General features: G+C 39.5%; 1 protein-coding gene across 5 annotated transcripts; it reads left to right on the forward strand.

Moving 5' to 3' along the window:
- Positions 1-56: 56 nt before the first annotated feature.
- Positions 57-27,961, forward strand: ALG5 (ALG5 dolichyl-phosphate beta-glucosyltransferase). 5 transcript variants are annotated; one of them, XR_013956457.1, is made up of 11 exons: positions 65-222; positions 1,099-1,270; positions 2,511-2,557; positions 3,375-3,443; positions 4,622-4,714; positions 6,260-6,373; positions 7,681-7,740; positions 10,969-11,120; positions 23,234-23,319; positions 24,481-24,678; positions 27,854-27,961. XR_013956457.1 is itself a non-coding variant. In XM_080613746.1 (10 exons), the coding sequence occupies exons 1-10, from the start codon at positions 91-93 to the stop codon at positions 24,591-24,593; spliced, it is 996 nt and encodes a 331-aa protein (XP_080469872.1). In that variant the 5' UTR covers positions 57-90; the 3' UTR covers positions 24,594-25,082. The 5 variants fall into 5 exon arrangements, 2 of the variants coding, with proteins under 2 accessions (XP_080469872.1, XP_080469871.1); XR_013956458.1 differs by lacking the exon at positions 27,854-27,961 and adding an exon at positions 20,668-21,029 and having other exon boundaries at positions 24,481-24,502; XM_080613746.1 differs by lacking the exon at positions 27,854-27,961 and having other exon boundaries at positions 57-180; positions 24,481-25,082.

Genomic DNA, 27,961 nt, shown 5'->3' on the forward strand with positions numbered 1-27,961 from the left:
TCTCGGCACTGGCGCGGTGTTCGCTTCCGCCTCGCTGTCGCTGTGCGGTAGGGCGGTGCCTGCGGCTCGGCGCCGCTTTCCTCAGCGGGGATGGGGCTCCTGCTGCCCCCGTCCCTGCCCGCAGCTGCAGCCGTGCTGGCGCTGGCGCTGCCGGGCCTAGCTGCCTTTCTCCTGGTGCTGGTGAGAGCCGGGCCGCGGTCACCGCGGTGCCGGGCGGGCGCGGTACGTGGGGCCGCACTGCCGCCACAGCTGTGCGGGGTATGGGTGCTGCCGGCACCGGGCCTGCCGGGGTGCGCTGCGGCCTGCAGGCGAACTGGAGCCCCCGGGGCTGGGCAGCAGACCCCGGTTTGTGCAGCCGCTGGTGGGGCTTGTGCTTGTGCGTGGTGTTCTGTGGGGAGCCTGTTTCGCAAGGCGTTGGGTGAAACGCCTCGAAAACGAGCAAAAAATGGAGCGTTTCATTCTGACAGCGCGCCTTGTAGGATATCCCGTAATGCGCTTACACAGTGACCACTTGCTGGGAGTCCTGTACGCTTCCGAGTGGCTGAAATACTGTACGAGTGGGAGAAGTTTGACTCGTGGAGAGTGATACTCCACTGCCCGCCAACAGTACCGTGTGTGTCATGTTCCCAAGTAGTCTTACTCTCACTCCCAAAGACGAAGTTTTACAGATTTATTTTAGCTATGCATAAAGTTGACCGGAGCCTCAGTTTTGCAAGCACTGGCCCTGAGTAGTGACATTGATTTTGGTGGCTCTGTGCAGGATCAGAGGCAGTAGCAGTTTGTGTGGTAGAGATTCCTCGGGGAAGGGGCAGCAGGGCTTGGGTCACCACTTTGGAGCTATCTAGATGCTTTGCAGTTAAAAACAGTAACAAGCCAATGATGCTGGCAGTTGTCAGAGTGGGTGAAACGCTGTCATCAAATGGCCTGAGAAGGTTTTGGTCCTGTGTGATTTGATCAGCGAATGAAGGACTGCACTGTTGACCCATCTCATTACTGGAGTATAGTTGATTGCCCCTTGCAGCACATTCAACAGTTAGGTAAACCTTTAATAGAATGCTCAATTATTTTTTTCTCATTTCTTTTTGTTTTGCATCACAGATTTGTATGGTTGCTCATGTAACTGCCAGAAAAATGCCAACCTTTCACCGACATGAAAAAGAGAAATTCTTCATAAATGCTGAAGGCAGGAAAGAATCTGTGCCAAGTATACATGATCCCCCTACTAGAGAACTCTCTGTTGTTGTGCCTTCGTACAATGAGGAAGACCGATGTAAGATTTTTCTTGTTTTGTGAAAAAGAAGAAAATATGTTGTTGCTTTAATAGCTCAGAGGTCAGTTTATGTTAGCAGTAGATTCTGGCAGGCCAGTTTATGTATCTGATTTGGACACAGTTTCTAGAAGACAGTCTTAAGTACATTGAATCTCAAAATTAAGACACTGTGTAACTTGATTTCTGATGCTAAAAATAGCATGGGGCATTTGTGAGGAGCCTCTTTATTCTAATGAAATCCAGCAGAATGGCTGCTCATTGCCTATGTAAATGCTGTAAGGCTAGAAGCAGAAAAAGACTTTTTAAAATTGGTTTGAGATCTTCCCATTCTGTGCACAACAGCTGCAGCTCAGACGAGCAGGAAAAAAGGATGATCTCACAGGTCTCTGATGTGGCCGTATATGTGAATGTCTGATAGTAAAAAGGAAAGGCTTTCAGATGCAATACAAATAATCAAGCTTTAAAGCTTTACATGGGGTTGATGTGGTAGCAAATGTTGTCATTCATTTTCTTGGTGAGTGAAAATACTGAGCTGTTTGGGATCCCATGAAGAGAGATGTTGATGAAGTGTATCTGGACAAAAGGTAGGCCTGGCCCTTTCTCAAGTCTAATGCATTCCTCAGTTCTGGTTCTTGTACACCTGTTTTCAGTAAGCAGGGTCTTAATGTGATTTTCATTTGGATGTCCTTCTCTTTGGAGATGGAATAATAACCTGAAATGTGCTCAGGAATGAACCTGCAGTGCAACAGCAACTGTAAGGTTGAATGTCTTTCTGAACTGCAAATGCATCAGCTGCAAAGTAGTGGCTATTCGTTGGCTGATGCATCAGGGTCAGCAGCCTTAGTAAGAGAAAGCATGTTATTGGCTAGTGTTAGGAATTTATCTTGTTGGTTAAATAGATAAAGTCAGTGCTGATTCGTAGGGTTAGTCATGGACAATGATTATTTTTGTTCCTTTAGTATTGTGTAGATACATGTTTCAAAATGTAAAGTTTGTTCTTCAGAAGAAATCTTTTTATCATGTATTACATGTGAGATTCTCTTCAGTGTTCTTTTTGCATTCAGAAAGGAGGGGACTTAAGAGTTGCAGGTGCCAAGCTTATTTACTGAAGGTAGTGTTTTATGCAAGAGCGCATTTGCTCAGCTTTGCTCTGTGGTTATTTTCAGCTTGCTTTTGCAGGTGCTTTTGGTGCTTTGCCTGTTATGATTTACTAACCTGACCTCCTCCACCTTTTCTCTAGTACCTCTTATGATGGATGAAGCCTTGGATTATCTAGAAAAAAGACAGGTATTTTCATTTTGCATTCAAAGTTCATTATTTTTATATGCATCATGTATAATATGTCAGTGAACTATTCACGTTGTTATTTTGGTGTAGAATCATAGAATATTTAGGGTTAGAAAGGACCTTAAGATCATCTAGTTCCAACCCCCTGCCATGGGCCAGGACATCTCCCACTAAACCATGCCACCCAAGGCTCTGTCCAGCAGGACACCAGGGATGGAGCATTCACAACTTAAAACATTAAAACACTATTATTTAGCTGCTTGGAAGCAATGTTTCTGACTCTTATCAGTTATTTTTAAATTGAATGCTGGTAAGTTTTTAAATTAAGTAAAAATTTAATATACTACTACACGAGGAAAAGTCTTTGTATTCATGATATCTCTCCAAGATAGAAATGAAGTTTTAACCGTACAGTTAGCTTTCTAAACTAAATACTGGTTTGTTCCAACAAGTTGCTTAAGCATTTGTTTTTGGGTAAAAAGCCCATCCTGAAAGTTTGAGGATTTTGTTTTGTCTGGGTTTTCTTAGCATTGCTGCTGTTACGAGCTTTCATCTTTTAAAAGTAAGTTGATTTTTTTAGTTCTAGATCATAGCTGAAGAAAACTGTGAAAAGCTGATGTAATGGGTCACGCATCAAATATGGCAAAAGCCTTTAATTATGCCATCTTAACAAATTTACATTACTGTATTGTATTGTCTGTTGGCAACCATGAATGAGTTAAAAACTGATAGGAAGAAAAGAATGCTGATGTTTGAAAGACCTACTGCCTACTTCAGGAATTGGATGAAATGCGTTATTTCTGGTTTTGTTTTTAAGAAACAAGATCCTTCATTCACATATGAAGTAATAGTGGTGGATGATGGTAGTAAAGATGAAACTACAAAGGTAAGAAAAAGAAGTGTCTCACCAATCAGAGGTGTAGATTTCTGTACTTATTTGTGGAATATAGCAATGTTTTGCATTTATATTTCATTACTTGAAGTAGTTACCAATTAAAATTCATGTTTCTGAATACTTTGTCATTGTCTTGTATGCATTGTGGATGTCACATACACACATGCATATATATGTAATTATTTTGCAAATACTGCTATTCTTGTTTGGCATCTGTGACAGCCATTTCCTGCAGCTGAGATTCTAAAAATTCTAATCCTAACTTCAAGAAATTTCTTATGAAACTTTCTAAACATGCACAGGGATGTGAATGTGAACTTGGGGAAGCTAAAAAGCCTTTTAAAATCACTGTTCTATACTGTGACAGAACAGCTGGAACGTTGCGTAGCTCTTTCCCATACCCTTCATGGAATTGTTCATTTAAAAATCCCCATGCCACTGATAGGGTTTTCAAAACAGTTCTGCATTCTTCTGCTAGTTTGATGTATGTCACTGGAAAAAAAGGCTGGCCAACTTGAGGGTTTTTTTACTGCTGCTTAGAAGATGTTTTAGTTAGCTGCTAAAATTAATGCTGCTTTCTCTTTTACTTCCCTTAAGCTTGTCTGCTAATGTTTGCTTGTATATATGTTTTTGACTGCTTTGCATTCTTTCTGAATTAACTGGGAACACTATGGCCATAGGCTTCTGGACTTACAAGGACTTGAGATAATCTTTAGAAAAAAACAGAAGAAAACTCATGCTTTCTCTTCCCCACAACATGGGACAAAATGTGCACATTCCTGCAGGACAAGTGAAAAATAGGTAGCAGTAGTAGAAAATTATTTTTGTTTTATTACCTGTTGGTGTTGATATGAAAGGTCTGTAATAGTATGATATAAACTATATTAGTATTGAGGTTTTTGGACTTGGGTGAATGGGGTTTAGAATTACTTGGGGTGATAACCCTGTTCTTACTGAACATGATTAGCTACTTCACTCCTCTTGTGTTGACTCTGAACTGGTTTTTATTTTCCCAAACAGACTCCAGCAAACACTGGCAATGTATTTGTGGTGCTGGAAATGGTTATAGCTCCGTGATATTAATTGTTTTTTTAAAAAGGGTGAACAAATGTAAACTTCTGTCTTGATTTCTGTGTTTGTTTTATGCTGGTTTTTGTGTGTCTTATCAGGTTGCAATGAAGTACTGCAAGAAATATGGAAGCGACAAAGTGCGAGTGCTTACTTTGGTAAAAAATCGAGGGAAAGGAGGAGCAGTCAGGATGGTAATTGATGCTTTCATCTCCTTCTCTGTCTGAACTACCTGTGCCCAAATATGCAGCAGCTAGAGCTGTGCTGATAGACGTTTTGAGCTCCATGCATTAACAAAGTTATTATCAGAAAACTGAGTACGGGTTCTATAAATGAAGGCAAAAGGTCTTTTTAAAATAACCTCATTTTAGATCTTGGAAACAGTATTTTCTTGACAGGAAGATCAATAACAGAGTTTTGTTGTTGTTTTTTTTTTACTTGAGAGTTCAAAAGGAAAAAAAAAAAAAGGTAGATTTGAATTTTACGTTCCTGCTAGTTCCACTTAGAAATAGGCTTGCATTTAAAAAAAGTGACCAAACAAACAAGTAACCTTTTACATTAAAGTAAGGCTTTAGCAGAAAAAATACAGCTATATTTGTAGACATTGATTTCCATGTCATTCCTGTGGTTTTAAAAATGGCTAACAAACAAACAGTCTCATGCAGCAAAGTTTGTGTTCACTGGAGCCCACTGGTATCACCTGCATTTGATAGAACCAGCACCACTTATGTTTTCACATACTAATTTTCACATCATTTTATCATAAAATCATCATGTTCTAAAACTAAAATAGCTGTTACACCTTTAGAAGGACCATTTTTTTCCTAAGATGAATGACATTTTTATGAAAAATTGTTGTGTCATTTATGGGTTATCAGTGACTATCTTTTAAGCTCTATCTTTAATAAGTCAATTTAAATTATTTTTATATTAAACACAACTATAGCAAATGGAGAGAACATTAAATTCAAATATATGGAGCTTTTGTAAGGGATGTAATTACAAAGTTATTGCAAGAGAAGGAGAAAGATTCTCTGATACATTTTTGCACTACAGAGTGTAAGGTGGATGTATATACTACTGCTTCCTTGACAGGTTCTTCTGAAGTCACACATGCTTGGTTGCAGCAATACTTTTGTCAAACCCACTGCTGTTTTCCTGTCTGGATACCTTCAAAAATTGGCGAAGATGTCTGACCAAGAATATGACAAAACAAGCTGAGACCTGTGCATCGCAAATGCTTTGCAGTGGTGCTGTGACTTAAGACTTACTACTCAGGACTAATTTAAGATTATCTCTTGAATGCTCTTGAAACAGTGTTACAAAAAAACAACACTGCATCCTCCTTTCCAAATGACAAAGTAAAGCTACCTAAGGCAGCGGCAGCTGCTAATCACTGCTTCTTTGTGCTCCCCTGTGGAGCTGACTGTTGCAACTTGTTGTCTGTTGGGATTTTGGTTTATAAAGCTTTTAGTTTGCAAGCTTCTCTGGAGAAGGAATTGTTAATCTTTCATGTTCATGCATTGTCTATGGCTGTGGGACACTACCGAATGTGCAGTTGTTATTACAATATAAATTGTTAAGTTGTTGTCAGTTGCAGAATATTAACGTATTGTGTTGAATCTTTGAGATACCACTGTTCTAGTTACTTCATTAGGTTTTTGGGAGTGTCTTGTAGCTAGCTTAAGATAAATACTGATTTGAAAGGCGTTTATATTTATTGACTATTTTGATTGCAGGGTGTCTTTAGTTCTCGGGGGAAAAAAATTCTTATGGTTGATGCAGATGGAGCTACTAAATTTGAAGATATTGAAAAAGTAGAAGAAGGTCTAAAAAATCTTCAGCCATGGCCTGTGAGTATAAATTCTCATGGTTTTATTTTAATGCACGTGCATTCAGATTGATTTTTCTAATTCTCTTCAGTTTGAGTTTTTTGAGATCTGGTTGAAGAGGTAGATGTACATCTGGAAACCAAGGGTAAGGCCTAGAAGCTGCAAGAATAGGCTGTCAGAAGGTGGCTTTGCCAGAATTCTTACCTCCTTTGCATACACTGTGCCTATTCAATGCAGTACATAATGTTCTATTGACTGTTCTTCCATTGAAGTTGTTCTACTCTGTATAAATACCATATGTTGCCTATTCAGTTAAAAAATCAATTTTTTCTTTGCTAACTGTTTTGTATTTTCGTTTTATTTGATGTCATCCTATATACCTTTAAGGATACATCTTAATTTCACCCTGCTTTAGAGAAGTTCTCAGAGTTGTTAGTTTAATGATGGTATTTGGAAGAACTTTTATTGTAAATCAAAATTCAAAAACCTGTAGAACAAGAGCTCCTCCCTGCATCGTCATTCTCCTCTGGGTGCTTGACTTGAAAGAGATGAGGTTTATTTTCTGCTTAAATGCAGATGAGTGAGGTACTTGTAGCTAGTTTCCCGAGGTGCTAGACGCAGTGTGCCTCCTTCCAGCAGGAGCTGCGAGGGATGCTTCGTGCTCTGCGAGTGCAGGACCAGAAGTGCGGCAACCACCTGGCGGCGGTGTTCGGCTGATGCTGTCTGCTACCAAAGCGGCGGCAGCAGTTGCTGCTTCTGCAGCGTCAGTCTCGCACTCTCAGATACACCAGATTGAAGATATTTCATGTGAGCAGCAGTAGCGTGAGAATAATATTAAACCTTTCATTTTGATTACATCTTTTGATTAATTTGAGATGGTGTTTTTGGCTGATATCATGGCATTTTATTTGTGTGAAGGTACATCAGTGCACCAAGTAGTTTATTCTATTGTCCGTGCCACAGTACAATATTTAGGGAAAGTATATTATAACACTGAGTGCCTAGGAATGCTCAATGCTTATCTGTGCTTTTTAACACGTTCACAGTATGCATACCTCAGAGGAACAATGTAAGCTAAACCAGACCTGAATAAATTGCAACAATCTCTATCCAGCATATGCAAAATGTAATAAATTTTAGATGATCTGTTTAATTGTACAAAAGACTAATTTTAGCCTCAGAAACTAGCAGTAGAAAAAGTGCAGCTACAGGAGGCAGAAAAGTATACCGCTTTGAAGTTTTTTATTATACAGTTTTCAACACAAGATTCCACTGATTCAGAAAATGTTAGTTTAAGTAATAACTCTTTAATTTGTATCTGTGTGCAGAATGAAATGGCTATTTCCTGTGGCTCTAGAGCTCACCTGGAGAAGGACTCAGTAGCAAAGGTTTGTTTCCATTTCCTGCTGTGTACTAATACTCAAATACTTCCATTATTTTATGCTGTCCTGCATATTTTACAGTTAAATAATCAATATTTGTAAAAGAATGAAAGCTAAAAAATAGGAAAAGCTTTTCATAAGTTTTTTTCATAATTTTCATAAGTTTTTTCATAATTTTCATAAGTGTAGCATGTGCTCCATCATATACGTAGGATATGTATGCCTGTACATGTGCGTGGATTTCTGGGCACTTTGAACTGCTTTGGGTTAGTGCTCCAGTTTATGGATTGAATTTTCCTAGTTCAGAACATCTTACAAACAAAGCTTCTAATCCCTGACAGAATTGGTAGCTGGTAACCAGTACTGGGGCTGGAGTGGAATGCAACTGATGAGTTCGTTTTTATTGATCCCCTTCCAGTGCAAGAGCTTGACCTGCAGATCTTGAAACCTGTTTCAAATGAGTAAGGGATAATTAGCAACAAACTGTTTGAAGAGTATCTCAGTTCATAGGCAAATGCTATATGTTTTCCGTATTACTCATAGTAAAATTTTTGAGTTTTGAACACACAGACAGCACTGTTCTCTGTGTGACTCTTGTGGAATAAACAGTGGTGTATAGGCTCACAGTCTTATCTTGCATCTGGTTTTCTGATGTCTTGGCAGACAGTAGTTGACAAAGCACAGGCATGGGATTTGTATTGCAGCAGATGCATTGCTGGACTCGTTTTTTCAGCATCATTGGATGTGCTCATTATGTTGAATGTTCTCAAGAGTAACCTTTGTTTATACTGATGTTTAATATTTTAAATGCTTCTAAAATAGGTACACAACTACTAAAATAGTTCCAAAATATCAAAAGAAGTTACACTGGTAATATTCAGCCCCTTGTAGATCTTTAATTTCTTTCTTCTGGTTTATCAGGTAATATTAGAGTGGTTCACTGGAAAGAGTTCTTGTAAATACTGCTGTGGGTATGTTAGTGTCCAAACAAAACAAAAAAATCCAAAACCTTCATCATTATTAGAAATTAGGGTAAATCTTTGACATGGTACTTGCCTGCTTGTAGCACAGAATATACCATTTGCAGTTACTTGTTACCTGTGTAGGCAATGTATCCTGGAAATGTTGCTACTCAGGATGATCATGTAGCTGATGAATTTGAGCCCAGAAGAAAATGCTTCATTGTGTGGTCAGGTACTGAGTGTACATAAACTTTCTTTAGTGCATTCATGTGTCTTTTCGTGTTTAAAGGTCTTGATACATGTGGGAGAGGAATTGGAACAGGACTTTATCTTTTAATGCAAAAGTATGATTTTTAAGATGTGTCCATCCTTTGCTTCCTGTTTCTTCCCACATTTCTGACTTTCTGATAAAGGAATCACCAATTGTAGCCCATTTCATTTCATCACCCATCTGTCCCTCGACTGAAAAGGAAAGACTGCCTTTACTACATTGGGAAGAGACTGTTGTGTAGTGTAGTAGGTATAAAAAAATTTGCAGAACAATCTTTGAGAAGCTGGGGTTTCTCTCTGGGCTTAGTAGCACCTGAAATAGTAGAATGAAGCTGTGATAAGCAGCTGTATGGGATTTTTTTTTAAGACAAGAATTTAATCCTTAAATTCAGTCTTTAGATCAGGAATTGTGTTCTGCCTCTGGAGCTGGTAATGTACTTTAACAAACCCATAGTATGACATGCATAAAATCATGGGAGTGATAAACATAATCTAGGAACATTTCTTTGTGGAGTAAGTGCGCAGTTTCACTGGCTGACAGTCATGCAGTCTCTTAGAGCTTCACTTTTGGGTCTAGTAGCCTTGTGTTCTTGATCACAACCTGGTTCACCTTCACCAAAGAGCCAAAGAATCCACACCAGACCCATCATAAACCTAGGGTTAGAGCGTCTTTTGAGAGGCACAAGTTATGACTTTGAATCTCCTTAAGCCAGAGGCTATTATTTCATAAGCTGAGCATCTTCCCATTTTTCAAGTAACGTTTGAAATCATTAACTTTAAAGGCATCTCTTATCATCCAGAGATGCTTACCAGTTAAATTGTTGGCTCCTAAAGATTTTGTGTAGTATTTGGCTTGCATTCTTAAATGCAATCACTTAAATTGAGTTTAAGACCAGCAGTGAGTTCAGAAGCGATTTGTGGATCTAGTTGTTTAGGAGCTGTCCAGAATAAAAGACTAGTAGGGACCTCTGCAAACACAGAGACCAGCCTTTGGATTCCATGTACAAACTTGTCTGATTATTATGTCAGGAACAAAAGTATAACCAAAGAGTAGGCTGGGAGAACATACACCAGGAACATAAAATATGTTTGTGAAAGAAAAAGAGCAAAAGAGGTGACTGTGTAACATTGCTGGAAATATAAATGGTCTTGCACAGCAGCTGTTACTTCAGTCATGTTATTTACTTGGGCCATCATATACTGCACAAAAAAGTTCATTCTTATTGCATTCCCTAAAGTGCCTTAACACAATGTGTGCAAACTCTGGAGATCATTCAGTCTTGAATGAAAGAAGTGGGTGGCAAACAAGAAGAGATGGTCTCATTTGCTGGTTTTTTAGTATTATGAAACCTGGTTTTATTATTACTTTTATGTCAAAGTAGCAGCTGGAACCTTTCTAGTGTGTATTCTTAGGAGTATCAGTCTTTGTGCAGTCGTGCTGGCTTGTTCTCCATTGTTTGTCCTGGTAACTTCTGAATTTGTTAAATTTGATAAATTCTGAATTTGAACCAATTTTTAGGAAAAGGACTAGACAGGGGAGGAAAAATAGCTTGTAAGTTTCCAGTGGAGAAGAGAATGTAGTGTGTCATTCCCCCTCCTCCTTCACTCTTACTGGAGGAATTCCTAGAAAATCATGCAGAAGATACCATGGCTGTCTCACTAAGTAATTGAAATCCAGCTGCAGGTTCCTGCTCCACTTGGTAAGGCGTTATCCAGAACGGAAGGCTGCACTGAATTAGGGAAAGCAACAAGAAAAGAACATGGACTTTTTGTATCCTAAGCCAGAGTACTAACCATGCACTTGACTAGCAAGTCTTTCCTTTTCAGCTGTAATTTGGTTTCACTGTAAAAATTCTGGTTTCACTCCAGTGCAAAACAAAAACCATTTACAAACTTTGAAAGCTATCACAAAGCAGAGTTATTGTACTGTAAGCCAGTCTTGCACAAATACTTCACTCATCTCCTAAATGCAGCCATCTAACTTCTCACCTTTTGTCCGCAGCGCTCTTACTTTCGAACTATTCTAATGTATGGGTTCCACTTCCTTGTATGGTTTCTCTGTGTCAAAAAGATCAGGGACACACAGTGCGGATTTAAACTTCTGACCAGAGAAGCTGCCTTGTGGACTTTCTCAACACTTCATATAGAACGCTGGTAAATTCTTCCTTTTTCTGTTGCTTTTTCCTAATTTGCCATATTTTTGAAGAAGTAATTTTAATATTGAAGCTACTAGGAAGCATGTGATGTCTATGTATAAATCCTAGCTGCTCAGTTTAACCAGTTATAGTACTTGCACGTCAATTTAGATTTCTTATTATGTTAAAATACCCTGGTAATTGCTAGAACTTCTATTTTGTCATTAAGAGTCACTTTAGGAAATAGTTGGATATTTAGTTTTATTCTTTCTTCTGATTGTGATAAGGAGAAGGGGAACAGATGGGCTTACTAAGTTGACTTTAAAATAGCATCCAGTGTAAGCTGACAGAAGACTGCATTGGTGCGCTTTTGGGTGGCAACAATTGACTCCTTGCAAGTTCTTTTTTCTTTGGCATGTGGTATAGAAAGAGCTACATAATACTAAGTGGACATTTTGCTTTTGCTTTGTCAGAGCAACTGATAATTGGTTAGGAGAGGAGATTAAAAACAATGTAACTCTCCTCTCATCACCTCAGAAAGAAACTCCAAACAAGCAATTTTTGATTATGTTGTAATCCACTCTCTGTCTCTGAGAGTCCTCTCTCCTTTTTCAGATGTGAGCCATGCAAGCAGAGTAAAAATGGAGAGAAGCTTTTACTATGATATGAAAAGTTCAAAACTTTATTAGTCTGTTTTTATGCATTACAATTCAGTACTGCTTAACCAAAACATGGTACCTAAAACCCGTATCTGATAAGAAGTTTCTAATTGCTGAAGGCTCGAAGTGAAAGGAAATGCCTACTATTTTGCATCTTTTATTACTAGAATATTTCATGAGAGGACTATTGATAGAGCTCATTAATAAAAGACAGTAGAAAATAATGTATGGTCTTTGAATTATTTTAGAGCTCTCTTTCATTGTAATTTAAATAGAACAGTTCCCTTTAGAGAGTGATACAGTTGTGACTACTTTTATGGGACTGAAACACTGTTTCCACACAAATACCATAATTAAATTTCCTACACCACAACTGTTTATAGAAAGACTGGCTTAATTAAGCTTAATTAAATCTTTTCAAACTATTGTCTTGATCCAAGAAAATCTCTCATGGGCTACTGCTTGCTGACAGAGAACAGAATGACTGAACAAAGTTCTCATACAAAAGTGTGTGTAATCCTGTAGTCCTAGTCAATTCCAATACATCCAGTTTTAGGCTGAGCTTTCACAGTGACAGTTGAGCTATATTGCTCCTTCAGAATGGGATTGCAAAGGTAGTGTTTGGGCACATGAATCTGGTGCTGAATGTCGAGCTTCTGTTGAACTGAATCTGGAATTGTGAGCAGTCAAGCTTTTGGAAAAACACTTTCCTAGCTGAGTGGTTTGCTTATTGCCCTAAAAGAAACTATAGCTGAGCCAGATATATGATTTGTGCTGCTACCTCCAACACCAAACTTGATCTGTAAAGTTCTGTAAAATTCATATACAGGGGTGTTCTGAATACATGGTTAAACATGTATGCGAGGCCCAGAACTGCACATCTAAAAATTATCCTATTTAACTTGGCTTTATAAATTAAGTGCTTCAAGAAGAAATACTGAAAGAAATGAATGAGGGTAATCAGTTTAATCTGTAAAAATGTAGCCTTCAATCTTACTCTGTTGTAAACTGAAGATTTTAATTGCACTTAATTGTCAGACATACTATGTAAAATATTCAGGGTTTTTATTAAAAAATCTTCACAAACTTTCATCTTTCACTCAGATTCTCTAAAAGAATGAAAGAGTAAAAATAGTAGTGCTGTAGCCCATTATCCAGAAATAAAGCCAATGAAAAAGGGATATTGCTAACTTATAGTAATTACATTGCAGGTGTGAAACATTATCAGTATGTCTTGGTGTATTAATTCATTGTGCTTATATGTGCTGCTATAAAATGAGCCTTCTGTTCTTGATCTTTTATTTACTGTAATCCATAAAATAACCCCCTGAGTGTTTTCTTATTTATCTGAAATGTACTGGTTAGTGATGAAGAATGTTTGTTTTGTTGGTCAAAAAAAGAATTACTCAAGTGCTTCCAATAAACAGCTCTTCAGATACTTCCAAGTCACAAATTTGCCTAAAACAACAATAGTTTTGTTTTGGTTTGGTTTGAAGTTGGTTTAATTTTCTGCCAAAGTGGGCAATATATTGTCTAGTTTTATCCTCATCTGTCCTTCAACAGTCTCTGTGCTTCCCTGCCTTCATTTTCATACTTATTGGCTAATTTAAACCAAATCCAAAGGAACAGTAGACGTTTCAAGATCAAAACCTTTGGCAAGTTTCATGGAAACTGAAACCTCCATGGAGGAGAGAAACTCAGATTATTGCCAGTGCTGAAAGAGAAAACTGCAATAAGGATTCAAAGTTACTTGTCAGCTTCACAACTAGCCATTTGTCATGTGTAACTGGAAGATAACAAAGTGTCAGTGCACGAAACAGAGTACTGTTCCTTTTCCAGTTAATATTTATAAGATCTGGAGATAAACTGGGAGATGGGGAGGTGTAAGTGTGTGGAGAAAGTAGGTATTTCAAAGGAAAACAGTGATAGTGATTGAAATGTCTGTGTTGGACACACAGTTGGGATAACTGCAGTTGGAAATTACAAGGGGATATCAAACATTCATCCCATAGAACCATACATTGGATTCCTGTGTATGTAATAATGTAAGAATCTGAAACAGCCCAATACTGAAAGCTTCTTATTTTAAGCAAAAGTGGGCCCTGATATCTTACAATTGCATAATGTCGTGGTTTAAGTCCCGGCTGTAAATTAGAACCACGCAGTCTACTTCCCTCCCCCCCACTCCCCAGAGGGATGGGGAGGAGAATCGAAAGAATGTAACTCCCACGGGTTGAGATAAGAACAGTCCAGTAACTCAGGTATAACACAAATCACTACTGCTAACACCAATAATAATAATGATAAGAGAAATAACAAGGGAAGAAAATATAATACCGCTCGCCGGAAAAGAGCCCGACCGAAAGGAGGACGTGCCCTTCCGGGTAGCTCCCAGTTACATCCCCGGGCATGACGCGCTGTGGTATGGAATACCTCCTTGGCTAGCCTGGGTCAGGCGTCCTGTCCCTGCTTCCTCCCGGCCCCTCCTCCTCCCTGGCAGAGCATGAGACCCACAAAGTCCTTGGTCAGTCTAAACATCAGTTGTTATCAGCTCTTCCCAGGCCAAAAGTCAAAAACACAGCGCTGCACCAGCTACTAAGAAGGAGAAAAACTGACTGCTACTGCTGAACCCAGGACACATAATGTGTAAAAATGAAAATAAAAACCGGTTAAGCATTGTGCTGTGGAGGTTCTGTATGAGCATGAAGATGTAAGGGGAAGAAATAGTAGTCAGTATTATATTTCTGCTGACCTGGAGCAATGGGGAGTCCCTAATGGGTCACAGTACAACTCACTGATACTAACAGCAGAGGAACCACCATCTTGATACTGGACAGGATGCTCAGAAGTCTGGGTTTATTACTGCCTCTGCATTAGGGCTGTTTGACATCTGAAGAAATTACTTGATTCCTTCTGAATCTTAAAATCCCATTAGTGAAGTGTAGCTCTGTTAGGTATTGAAAGAGTTCAGTTCAGTATGGTCAGTGCTTGAGGAGAGTGATGGAGAATATTCAACAAACAAGCAGCATTTAATAGAATAAAAGCCATCTGAGAGCCAGCACCCTGGTCACTGAGTCTGTGGAGGGCTCCCCTGGTGTGTGGTGAGCTGTTGAAGAGAATGAACACAATTTGGTTTTTGCAGAAGCCTTGTCTGTCCTGTCTGCTCAGGTTCTGTCACGCTCAGATTTTTTGAGTACTACAGTAGAAAGTGAATTCTTATGTGAGGACATAATAAATATTTAAACTAGTTAATATGTAACATATTTATGCATGATGTGATATAAAATGACTATAAAATTTGCTATCTAATAATTCTTTCCCTGAACTGTTAAGCTTACTGCTCAGTTAGGATATGAATATGGATACACAACAGACAGGATTTGCTTTATCACACCTAAAGAGCCTCTACTTGTCATCTAGTCTCCCTTCTTAGACCAACAGAAGGGACAATCTTAGAATACAATCAATTTCATCCTAATACAGGCTTCTAAAATACACCAGATGAATTGCAGCCTATAAATGCTCATTTCCTGCCCTTGACTGTAAAGGTACTGTAGATAATTTGTACACAAGGTGTATCCACTGTAAATGACTGAAGTTCAGCAGGGTAAATTTAACGCATAGTGAAGCAATACATGAGGAAAAACGTGCTGGGTTGCTGGTACCTCAGCTGCATCAGAAGGATAAACTATTCAGTAAATCCTGGAGGTACTGAGTTAGAAAAAAACCACTGAAGCAATTCTGTATCAAAGGCAGCTCAGCTTCTGAGTTGTTTAGGCAGCACCTATTGTTTCTGTAGACAAAAAGCCCACAGAATTCTTCCCTTTGGATAAAAAAATCCAGGAATACCTAGGCATACAGGAGAGCACCAGTGCTGAACTAGCTTTGGACAATAGGAGACTGCCTTAAGTGCTGGATATTGCTGCTACTGCTCCAAAAGGCAGATCAATACTGTCCTGGGTTCAGCAGTGGCAGTCAGTTTTTTGTTTTTTTTTTCCTTCTTAGTAGCTGTTGCAGCACTGTGTTTTTGACTTTTGGCCTGGGAACAAAAACTGATAACACTGATGTTTAGACTGACCAAGGACTTTGTGAGTCTCATGCTCTGCCAGGGAGGAGGAGGGGCCGGGAGGAAGCGGGGACAGGACACCTGACCCAGACTGGCCAAGGAGGTGTTCCATACCACAGCACGTCATGCCAGGGGATGGAACTGGGAGCTACCCGGAAGGGCACGTCCCCTGGTCGGTCGGGCTGTCTTTTCCGGCGGGCGGTATCGTGTTCTCTTCCCTTGTTATTTCTCTTGTCGTTGTTATTGTTGGTGGCGGCAGTGGTGATTTGTGTTATACCTTAGTTATTAAACTGTTCTTATCTCAACCCGTGGGAGCTGCATTCTTTTGATTCTCCTCCCCGTCCCTCCAGAAGCGGAGGGAAGAAAGGTGGGGGGGGGGGGGGACAGTAGACTGCGTGGTTCTGATTTACAGCTTGGGCTTAAACCACGACAAATACAAATTCAAGAAATTATATTTTTATTTGTATGTCTCTAAGCAGGCTGATAACATACTTCAGTCAAAGAGCAAGTCTGAGGAGCAGTCTCTCTCAGTGTCTCATCACTCACAGTAAATAATTTCTTCCTAATATCTAATCTAAATTACCCTTTTTCAGTTTAAAGCCATTCCCCCTTGTTCTTTCTCTACATGGCCTTGTCGCTCTCCAGATTTTTTGCAGACACCTTTTAGGTACTGGATGGCTCCTCTAACAAATATCACCTCTTTAATGTTAAAAATACTGGAAAACAGACCACAGTTTTCTTCTTGCTGTGCTGAGTTTTATTTATAGATGCTTATATTTAGGAAATCTTAAAAGCAAACTGAAATACAGAAGAAAAACACAGTTTCATCCTTATGGTGATCAGGGTTATGTCACACTTTTTAAAGAGAGGGAGAGATTTCCTATAATATTTTGTTAATCTAATAAAGTTTATAAAGCATTTGAAAATTAATAGATACTGCAAGCTATTTATATATTTGATACTAAGAAGTAATGCTTATATCCTAAACTAGATTTGGTTTTTTGTGACTGCATTGTCTTTTTAACGGTTCTTTGGAGAGCTGGCTGTGTATGAATATGAGTATGAATATGGTATATATGAATACAAACCAAACATTGCTGAAATTTACTTTCTAAATAGCAAAGTTGTGACATTAGTTTGAAATGAGAGGAACCTTTTGAACAGAGAGCATATGCTTTGCGTTTTAGGTTCTGAATCTGATTACAGCACTAATTTATTTTTCAGAAATGGATGGAGCACATTTTTTAAATTAAAACTTAAAAGAAAATTAAAAGGCATGTTTTAAAAACGTAATAGAGGCAGTTGGAATTACTCACTTTCTGGTTCCCAAAGAAGTTCTAGTTTTGCCTCTGCAGTCTTGACCTGAGAAATGTAACTGTTTATGTTAAATTTTAATGCACAGGAGGAAAAATGGAGAATTAAATGTTCTCACTGGCAGAATTTTCCTGTCCTAAATTTTTCATTGATTTCTTCTGAAAAAAAAAAAAAATCATGAATTTTCTTTCAGCCAGAAAATGTCTTTCCTTATGTAGGAGAGCTGCACGTAGCATCACTTACTGTCCTACCTGGGATATTGATAGGATGATGGGGAATTCAAAGCATAGTTCTAGTCCTGGTTTGATTGACGTACTTTTGTGAAGTGGCAATTTATAATGATACTGTGCAACTCAGCAGATCACTGATTAGATCAAATTGTTGCTATTACTTTTAACTATAAAAAATGCCTTGTGCACTGAACAAGCCATGCCGTTTCACATTTAAAACTCAAAAGCTCAATATAAAAAAATTAATGTTTGTTGCTAATGTCTAAATGTAGTATCTATATAAAAATTACAGAAAATTAAGCATTAAAATTGCTACAGGGATTTCTTTTCCAATTCTTTGGCATTTTAGACTAACACAGGCAGTGGAATTAATTGTTTTTCCTGGGTTTGTGCATGGCAAGTAGAATTGTTTATGAAGTCTAATCAACACAAGAATATTTTGCTGTTATAACTATGTTTTGTCTTGTAAAAACTTCTGCTCCTGGCAGACATATGTGGACTTTCAAAAGCCCCAGTACAGCTACAGCAGTACTGGCAGTCTAACCTACTTGACATCCTATTTCATTGTTGGACCTCTTTGACCATTGGAAGTTTTCTCTGCCCATTGAGAATTTGCTGGAACAACTTATTTTGGGTTCAGAAAAGTTCTAAATTCCAGTTAAAACAGTATAACTGAAAGCCTGATTTTGAAATTTGAAACACTTAAAATTGATGTTTAAAAAAAGAAAGTCTTACTGTAATTTTAAAATACAGAATAATTTTGCAGGTTGCATATTTTATAAGTTGAAGCATTTTAAGGATTCAGTTTAAAAGGTTTAAATTCAATTAAACACCTGCAAATTTGGTGTTCAACTGAATGTTAGCCAGCATCATGTTAAATTGTAAGTTAACCAGAAGCACTCCTCAGCACATACACAAACAGATGGAGAAGTTTTTCTGTATTTTACACTTCATGTTTGTGTTAATAAACATATATTGGAGCCACTGTTAGAAGAAGAGGGGGAAGCTGTCGCACCATGTATGTTTGACTGTCTAACTTTGGATACTTAGATTAGAGCCTGAATTCATTTAGGCTGGAGCCAAACTTGAGTATCCTAAGCTGTCTCCTCCCTCCTTAGAGGCACCTACTTTCTCTCTTAGCAGCAGGATCTGGTGAAGTAGTGATGTGAATAATTCCCTGCTATTTCTAAGAGCAGTTCTGTCACATGTTAACTAGCCACAAATGGCTTCATGTCAAAACACATGTATTACACTCACCAGCTCATCCACTGGTGTTGCTTTGATCTCCTCTAGGGTAGGCTCCAGCTTACATACCCATGCTTAAATCCTAACTATAGAAATGTCTGTATGGTTCTTCTGTACCAGCTGGATCTGGTGATCTGCAGTATGGGTGTAATACCATCAGTGTATTGAGTACACTGCAATCTATATTCCCTGATTAACTATTCTAGGATGCGTATGAGGTGTACTGAAAAGTGGTGGAGAACAGGGGAAACAGCAAGATGTCCCAGCAGGATACTACAGAAGCCATTCTCCATTCAGTTTTGAGTAGGGTTTTTTTAATTTCAGGATATGTTCATTGTTACACAAAAGACAACCACATGTAACAGTATTAGTGTTCAACGTGATTAATTCCTGTGTCTTTAATCTTTTACTTTGATCACTGGAGTTCACCACATTATTTAATGCTGTTGTGCTGTGATGCATATGCTGACATTCCAGTAATTTGTTGTCCATAGGAATTGTTGCAAATAGCTATTAGCTCACGGGGCTAATACTTTCTGTAGTAATATTTTTAGAGCAGCTCCTACAGTATAATTCATCAAACAATTAAGATTTTTAGTCAGTTAAGTAGTAAGTATTACAAAATTAGGTTTAGTCTTAATTCGCAAGACTCAAACATTCAGAGGTGAATACATGGGAGTTTTGGCTTAAAATGTAAAATGTCAGCAAAAAAATAAATAATACAACTTCAGTAGAAGAGACCATGGCATAATTAATAAAACAGTATTCAACCGTCATTTAAAGAAACTCATGAAATGGCAAGGCTGCTTGGAGCAGATTGAGTTCACTGGGGTAAAAAAAAACCCAACACATTTCTTCCTGTAACTTTTTTGTGACAATTTAAATGCCTGTGTCCCAATCAAAAACAGGTTTACAAAGTGGTTCTCTAGCCATAGCAACTGTAGTCTCTGTAGATAACCTCTGTTTCTGCTGTCTTTGCAGAAAGAACACTGAGGCATGTCAGTGCTGTCCTGTGACATAAACGCACAGTGCAAGTTCAGGTTGATGCATGTTTGGTAATGATTTCACTTGCAAGCCAGCATGCTGTGGTCTGTACTTCAGTGGGAACCTACATGTATGTGTCATACTTAAGTGCACATTTCAGAGTGGACTTCTGTTGTTGCATCATTAATTGTTTGCAGAAATGCACTGCACTGCTTAAAAGGAGGCTAGAAGTAGAGGGAAATAACATCTGAACTTGGCTAGCAACCTGCTGAAGTTTGTCTTTTTGCCTGCACTTGATCACTTGTTTGTCCCTTTCTACCCTTTCTGTAGAGTTAAATGGGATTACCAACGACTTGAATTCAAGCAGTCATTGAAGCATGAACAAATATGTTATTATTTATTGCATGCACTTTCTCCAGTGGCAAAAAAAAATTATTTTTCTTTTAAATGATTATTGATTTTAAAAGAAAATTGCCTTGGACTTTGCAGTAACAATTTAAGTGGATTCTAAAATTATGATATTGAGAGAAAATGTGGACTGGTGTTGAATTGTACTTGAGTGCCTTGCGGCTGTATTTTCAAGACCTGTGTAAGCTGGTTTGGAACATCTGTTCCATTTACTTCAAACTGGAAACCTTACCAACAGCTACATTAAAATGTTTCCAATTCCTTAAACTTCAAGGTTTGCTTCCCTAGGGAAAAAACTCTGAATGATCTGATGAGGATGGCCATTGACAGCGTTTTCCAATACAGAATAGTATTTTTAAAGAACTTTTTATTCGGAGGGGTTTGGAAAGAGGATGTGGAGCTGCTTTGCTTAAATTCCTGTTACTAGATGTCATTTAAGGAATGAGACCCCTACTGGCATTTGAAGACTACAAGGGGAGGTAGGGGGGAAACTCAGGAATCAATAAATCTAAGAAATTTAACCCAAATCACCAGAATCTTTATAATTGTGGTTTGCATTCACTTTGTCAGTACTAGCTACTGGTAGTTGCATATGCTGATTTCTTTATGGGCATTACAAGCTGTAGTTGCCAAAACACTTTTCTAATGTAATTTTTCTAGTGACACAAGGGCAGCCTTGGCTGCACTGGCCATGAAATGATGGAGTTCAAGATCCTTAGAGCAGCATGGAGGGCGCACAGCAGGCTCACTACCCTGGACTTCAGGAGAGCAGACTTTGGGCTCTTCAGGGATCTCCTTGGTAGAGCCCTAGAAGGAAGAGGGACCCAAGAAAGCTGGTTAATATTCAAGGATCACCTCCTCCAAGCTCAGGAGTGACACATACCAACAAAGAGGAAGCCAGGCAAAAAAGCTGGGAGGTCTGCATGGATGAACAAGGTGCTCCTGGACAAACTCCAGCATGAAAAGGAAGAGGAAGCAAGGACGGGTAGCCTGGGAGGAGTGACTTTTTTACCTCAGTCTTGGTAAGTGCTCCAGCCACACTGATAGAGTCACAGACCGCAAAGGAAGGGACTGGGAGAATGAAGACTGTAAGAGAAGATTGGGTTTGAGAACATCTAAGGAGCCTGAAGGTGCACAAGTCTGTGGGACTTGACGAGATACATCAGCGGGAACTAGCAGATGTAGTTGCCAAACCATTTTCCATCATATTTGAGTTCTAAGGCATATACAAAATTAAGGAGGTGACTGGTGACAGCCAACGTGGCTTCACTAAGAGCAAATTGTGCCTGACAAGTTTGCTGGCCTTCTAAGATGGAGTCACAGCACTGGTGGATAAGCAAAGAGTGACTGACATCAGCTCCTGGACTTGTGCAAAGCATTTGACACTGTCCCACTCAACAACCCTTTCTCTAAACTGAAGAGACTATTCAATGGATAAGGAATTGTCTGGATGGTCACAATCAAAGAGTTGCTGTCAATTGCTCAATGTCCAAGTGGAGATCAGTGAAGAGTGGTGTTCCTCAGGGGTTGGTGTTGGGACCGATCCTGTTCAACATCTTTGTCGGTGACATGGACAGCAGGATTGAGTGCGCCCTTAGCAAGTTTGCCAGCAACACCAAGCTGTGTGATGTGGTCAACATGCTGAGGGAAGGGATGCTATCCAGAGGGACCTCGAGATGCCTGGGAGGTAAACCTCATGAAGTTCAACAAGGCCAAGTGCAAGGTCCTACACCTGGGTCAGGGCAATCCCTTGTGCAAATACAGGTTGGGCGAGAAGTGATTAAGAGAGCCCTGGGGAGAAGGACTTGGGTGTTGGTGGACGAGAAGTTCAACATGACCAAGTATTGGGTGCTTGCAGCCCAGAAAGCCAACCGTCTCCTGGACTGCATCAAAAGGAGCATGACCAGCAGGTCAAGGGAAGTGATCCTGCCTCTCTACTCTGCTCTCGTGAGACCCCACCTGTGTTCAGCTCTGGAACGCTCAATATAAGAAGGACCATAGACCTGTTGGAGCAAGTTCAGAGGAGGCCACAAAGATGATCAGAGGGCTGGAGCACCTCTCCTATGAAGACAAGCTGAGAGACTTGGGGTTGTTCAGCCTGGAGAAGAGGAGGCTCAGAGGACACCTTATAGTAGCCTTCCAATTAATACCTAAAGGGAGCCTACAGGAAATCTGGAAGGGAACTTTTATAAGAGCAGATAGTGATAGGACGAGGGGGAATGGCTTTAAGCTGGAAAAGGGGAGATTTAGATTAGCTGTAAGGAAGAAATAATTCACTATAAGGGTGATGAGGCACTGGCACAGGTTGCCCAGAGAAGCTGTGGCTGCTCCATCCCTGGCAGTGTTCAAGGCCAGGTTGGACAGGGCTTGGAGCAACCTGGTCTAGAGGAAGGTGTCCCTGCCTGTGTCAGGGAGGTTGGAACTGGATGATCTTTAAGGTAACTTCCAACCTAAACTGTTCTGTGATTCTGTGATTGTAATATCAAAAGCCTCAGTGTCTCAGATCCAGAAAACCCACTTGAGTGTGCAGTTGCAAGAATGAACCATACAGACAATTCTCTGTGCAGAGAAATGAGAGGTTTAAAGTGTTATTTTAGACAAACTGGGCAGGGAGGGGCAGCTGACTTAAAGTAGGATCACTTTCCCAATTCATTTTGCTGCACAACCTGCAAACAACTGTGCCAAGGCAGGTCTTGAGGGTTTCTGCGTTGTACATTAAATGGTCACCAGGTGAAGAACAACTGTTGTTCACTTTCTGTTATGCAAAGTAACATAAATAATTTCTCATATCTGTGCTGTTGCCTTTATTCTTGACTTAGAAACTACAGGGAGAATCCATCAGATCAGTGTAAAACCACAGCAGGTAGTTGTCCCCTTTGATGAAGCTACTAGAGATGTAGATTGACAGAGCACATTTGGCTGTTTTGTCTTTGGAAATGTTTAAATCATGATTGTGGCAGAATGAAAAGTGAGCAGTGGTCTGAGCACAGCATGACCTATACCTTTGGGAACAGGACACGATGTTGTTTGTATGCTGGCTATGTTCTGAGACGTTCACTCAGGGAAATTAATTTCCCTTTCATGTGCATCTGACCTGGAGAGCACTGGTATCAGCTTCATGACTGAACACCAACCTCCTTACATCAGGCTGGGGATTTAATTAACAGTGTCACCATCTTTATTCTGGAAATAAGTGTGACTGTATTTGCTGTTTTGTGTTCTTCAGGGCATTTGATGTGGAACTTCTTTATATAGCTCAGCGCTTGGGAATACCTATAGCAGAAGTTGCTGTCAACTGGACTGAAATTGAAGGTAGGGAAATTATTTATATTCTTATAAGATTCCTTATGTGTCAATCCAGAATAAAATATCCAAGAGTCTTCCCATATTTTACCCAGTTCTGATAACACATAGCTGCCTTTCCATACAAATTTTGAATTTCATGTCCTTGCCAGCCTTTTGCCATGACACAGTACAGGAAGTGTAGCTGAAGGGGTAGCAAGAGAGAAACTCTTCACTCCCACTGGAGACAAAAGTAGGTACTTATACTGCTAGGATAAAGCACTACTTTGGCGTGTCCCCTTGTTAAGAAAAACACTGCAATTGTAAAACACTGTGCAGGAAGTCTGACCATCACTGTTCATTGATTCAACTCCATTTCACTATGTCTTGTCTTCCAAAATTCTCAGCCCACCTATTAAGGCCTCCTTTTCTGAAGATGTGTTGTTCTTTCAGACCTGTAGGGAGGTCTCTGTTACTGGGTTACTGGAAGGTATAGTTCCATACGTATTTCTTCATAAGCAAAGCCAGTTTAAGAGATACAGCTTTGCTTCTTCTCACTTCCTCCTTTCCATCAAATGCAGTCCTTATTTTTTGCCTTTTTTTTTTTTTTTTGAATCTGAGTATCTTCTTAACACAGCCACTGAACAACAAAGTATAATGAACTGCAGTGGTGATGGAGAGTGCAAGTAGAGAATATCCTAAGCTGACTTTACTAGAAAAGAAATGCTTTCTTTCAATGCAGTTCCACATGTATATTGCACCCAACACAAAGATTAGCAGAGATGGAGGAGGGCTTGGTTTCATAGTGTGCGTTCCTTACCTTGCCTGAAGACTGGCACATTCATATTACTGATGGCGGTCCTCTTCTCCAATGTCGCTAAGAAATCCTTAATTATCGATGTTCACATTCCTATATACTTGAACAAAGCTTTGTCATAGAGAAGACTATGCATCTTGTGACATATATGGAATTAATGTGCTGCTTGCAAACTAGAATCACCCATTTATGGTATAATGTAATTAGTACAAAGCAGTAACTTTTGCAACATAAATTTTTATTAATGTCAAAGTCTAGGTTGTGGGGCCGAATGTGCTGAGAATGCAGAGGTTCATGACTACTTAAATGTGTCTCTTGCCAATGCTCATTTTTTCTAACAACGTCCTTCTGATTTTCTTCTTCATTAATCACAGGTTCTAAGTTAGTTCCCTTTTGGAGCTGGCTGCAAATGGGCAGGGATCTCCTTTTTATACGACTGCGATATATGACTGGTGCCTGGCAGCTTGAAACAAGAAAATGTAATTAGGTTATTTACATTTTCCAAATATATTATTATACTTAATGGAACATGAGAACAGTTTCAATCAAGTGAAGTGGTGATGAAAGCTGAGGTAATTCTTCATTACTCCTGTTGTATGTTTCATTTTTGCAGCATGCATGTGTTTTATAAGGTTGTCAGCAGGAGATTTGTACCGTGTTTTGAAAAGAAAAAGCATTTCCAAAAATATTTTCTTACCTGGTAATCAGTTTTTTTATAATATTAAATAGTAGCTTTAACATGTCTTATAAATTCACTCAAATAAATATATCTTCTTTTGTCTCATCATACATTTGGAATTTCCTTCCATATATTAAAAGGAGGCAGTCTATTCTACATGGTGCAATACTGTGTTGTGAATGACCACAACCATTTGTTTCTAGAGTAGCTGGAAATATAGGGCCATATTGCAACTTGGAATTATCAATCATGTTTCACACTGATTCAATGTTACGGGAAATATTAATGGGTTTTACTGAGTTACGACAGTAATGTTCATAAGGCTGTTCTAAGAACTTTCAGTAGTCTCTTGACATTCCAAATGTTTTTGTCTGAAGCTGAAATTGCTTGTCTGAAATCGAACTCTAGATCATCTCCAGACTGTGGAAGGTCCAAGAGAAAGCACATTTCATGTTAAAATGTTGTCTTCTATAAATATGTTTTGCTCATGTGTACTAATTAATACGGTATGTTCAAGGCTGGGAGTCCTTGGCATCTATAAATCTGTAGTGCAAAGGGTATGGAAAGATAATTCAGATCATACAAAAATGAGACCCAGTGTACACTGGGGGTCTGTGCATTAGCCAGTCTGACATTCTCACACTTCAAATGAGATCAGAAAGGGAGGAAGGGATCTTGAGCTTTTCTTTATAATGTCATACGCTGTTACATTCTGTAACAAGGGTATGACAGGTTTCAGTAGTGCTTTTGAAACAGTTGTGGATTGCCAACCAACTAAGCCAATCTGTCTTTCAGAAACTTACAAATCTGTACAGATTTAAAGAATGAGCGGTGTATGGTTGTACTTTCACATATGATTTCATTGGTGATTTTTCTTATTCCTTCTGCAATATTGAGTTATGCTCCTGTTAAGGTTGCCTCAGTTTTCTATGCATTGAAGTATTGGAATAAATTATCAAGAAGTACTTCCAGTTTGATTTTGCAGGCTTTATTCTCTTGCCTAGTTCACATCCCATCTCAGCTGCCTTTCAAAGCAGGCTTGCTACATTCAAACTATTTGTTGGAGATAGTAGTTGACCTGCCCAAAAATATTTTGAGAGCAGGGATAGGCAGCTTGTGGGACACCTGGCAAAGTGTAGTCTGACACATTCATTCAGTACAAGCAGAACAGGGATGAAAAAACAAAAGGAATAAACTGGGATAGAGGGAAATGGGGAGAAACAGAAAATGAGATTGATCTGGGGCTGAGATTGGAAGCCAGAGACTGAAATGGAAAATGGGAAGTACTGAGACTGTATGAGGAATGGGTCTGGAACAGCAATGGACTCAGCAAAGACTGGAGCAAGGGAATGGGGAATGAGACAGATCAGTTAAGGGTGGAAAAAAAGAAGTGTTGCTTCTAGGGGAAGGGGAAGCTGAAGGGCCTCGCTAAGCCAAGTGATCCACAGGAATAGGCTTAGGAGAGAAATTGTCTAAAACAAGTTGGGACTGAGGATACAGTGACATTTAGAGTCTGGGCTGGAATGTTGGACCCCTTTTCCAGAGTTTCTCAGCAATTATTTGACCTCTACAAAATCCTTTGGCAAATCTCTCATCTTCTTTCTGTGCCAGTCCATAAAGATAACAACTGGCTACCAGTATCAGTTGTTCTTCCGCGCTGGTCACTGAAACTTGCAGTAGATCTGCAGGCTCCAATTCTGAACTGCATGAAGGAGCAATGGAATCTTTCACAAAGATGTGGGAGGTGATACAAACAAACCAAGTTTCAATGAAAGCTCACTTTTCAGAGTTAGAAAGCCAGGTAGGAAACAAAAGTAGCCTTTCTGATTCATTCCCACATTGTGTTTACGTGCTATGAGAGGAGATACTTTTGTATGTAAGGATTACTTTTCTTAAAAGACATATTTTCAGTGCATGGGGCTGATTCAGGAAACACTGAGTTGTCTGGCAAAGGCAACTAGATTGGCCTTCTGTTTAGAAAATAGAAGTTTGGATAGAGTATAAATGAGACAAAGAATTAGAGAGAGGCTGTGTATTCTCCATTACCGGATAAAGTTAGACAGGCATATCGTTCTTTTCCTTCTTGCCCAAATGGTCAACACGCTCAGAGAGGGTATTAGAGATACAGATTCAGTTCCTTTATTGCTTAAGCCCACATCTAAAGCAGTGAAAGAATCGCCAAGCCCTTCTGCAAATCACTTCAAAGAGGTATTTGGACAGTTCAGTCATGGAGATATGGCACTGTCCCAATCTTTCTGAAGATCAAAGTTTAAAAAATTGAGTTCCAGGTCTGCCATAGTGTGTCCTGGGGTTGAAGCATTATCGATTGCTTTTCTGAGAACTGCTTTTCTTCACATGGAATGATCTCAGGTCTTTAACAGTTACCTGCACTTCTTGAACTAACTGCTTCAAGCTTTTTCTGAAGCAGAGGCAGCAAAGGAGACATTTTAGCTGAAAAGGATGGTTGGCTTTGCCTTCTGTCACTCGTGTAGTGACCAGAAGTCTTTGAGTAGCATACTCCTAGTATTTGCTGATCATGAAAACACAAGGTTCACAGGCTCAAATCATAGAACATCAAGCACATGCTGTAATGGTGTCATGGTTTAAGCCCAGCCAGTAACTCAGAACTACTCAGCCGCTCACTCACTCCCCCCCTTCTTCCTCCTCCTGCTCCCAGAGGGATGGGGAGGAGAATTGAAAGAATGTAACTCCCACAGGTTAAGAACAGTCCAGTAACTAAGGTATAACACAAATCACTACTGCTACCACCAATAATAATAATGATAAGGGAAATAACAAAGGAAGAGAATACAACCGCTCACCACCCACCGACCGATACCCAGCCCGACCCGAGCAGCGATCCAGCCTTTCCGGGTAACTGCCCCCAGTTTATATAGTGGGCATGATGTGCTGTGGTATGGAATACCTCTTTGGTTAGTTTGGGTCAGGTGTCCTGTCTCTGCTTCCTCCCAGCTTCCCCTCCTCCCCAGCAGAGCATGAGACTCAGAAAGTCGTAAACATTACTTAGCAACATCTAGAAACATCGGTGTTATCATTGCTGTTCTCAGGATGAAAGTCAAAAACAGCACTGCACCAGCTACTAAGGAGAAAAATGACTGCTACTGCTGAACCCAGGACAAGTGGAAGGTCAGATTCATAGAATCATAGAATCAGCT

This window comes from Psittacula echo (assembly GCF_963264785.1).
Source record: "Psittacula echo genome assembly, chromosome: 3".
Classification (NCBI taxonomy): Eukaryota; Metazoa; Chordata; class Aves; order Psittaciformes; family Psittacidae; genus Psittacula; species Psittacula echo.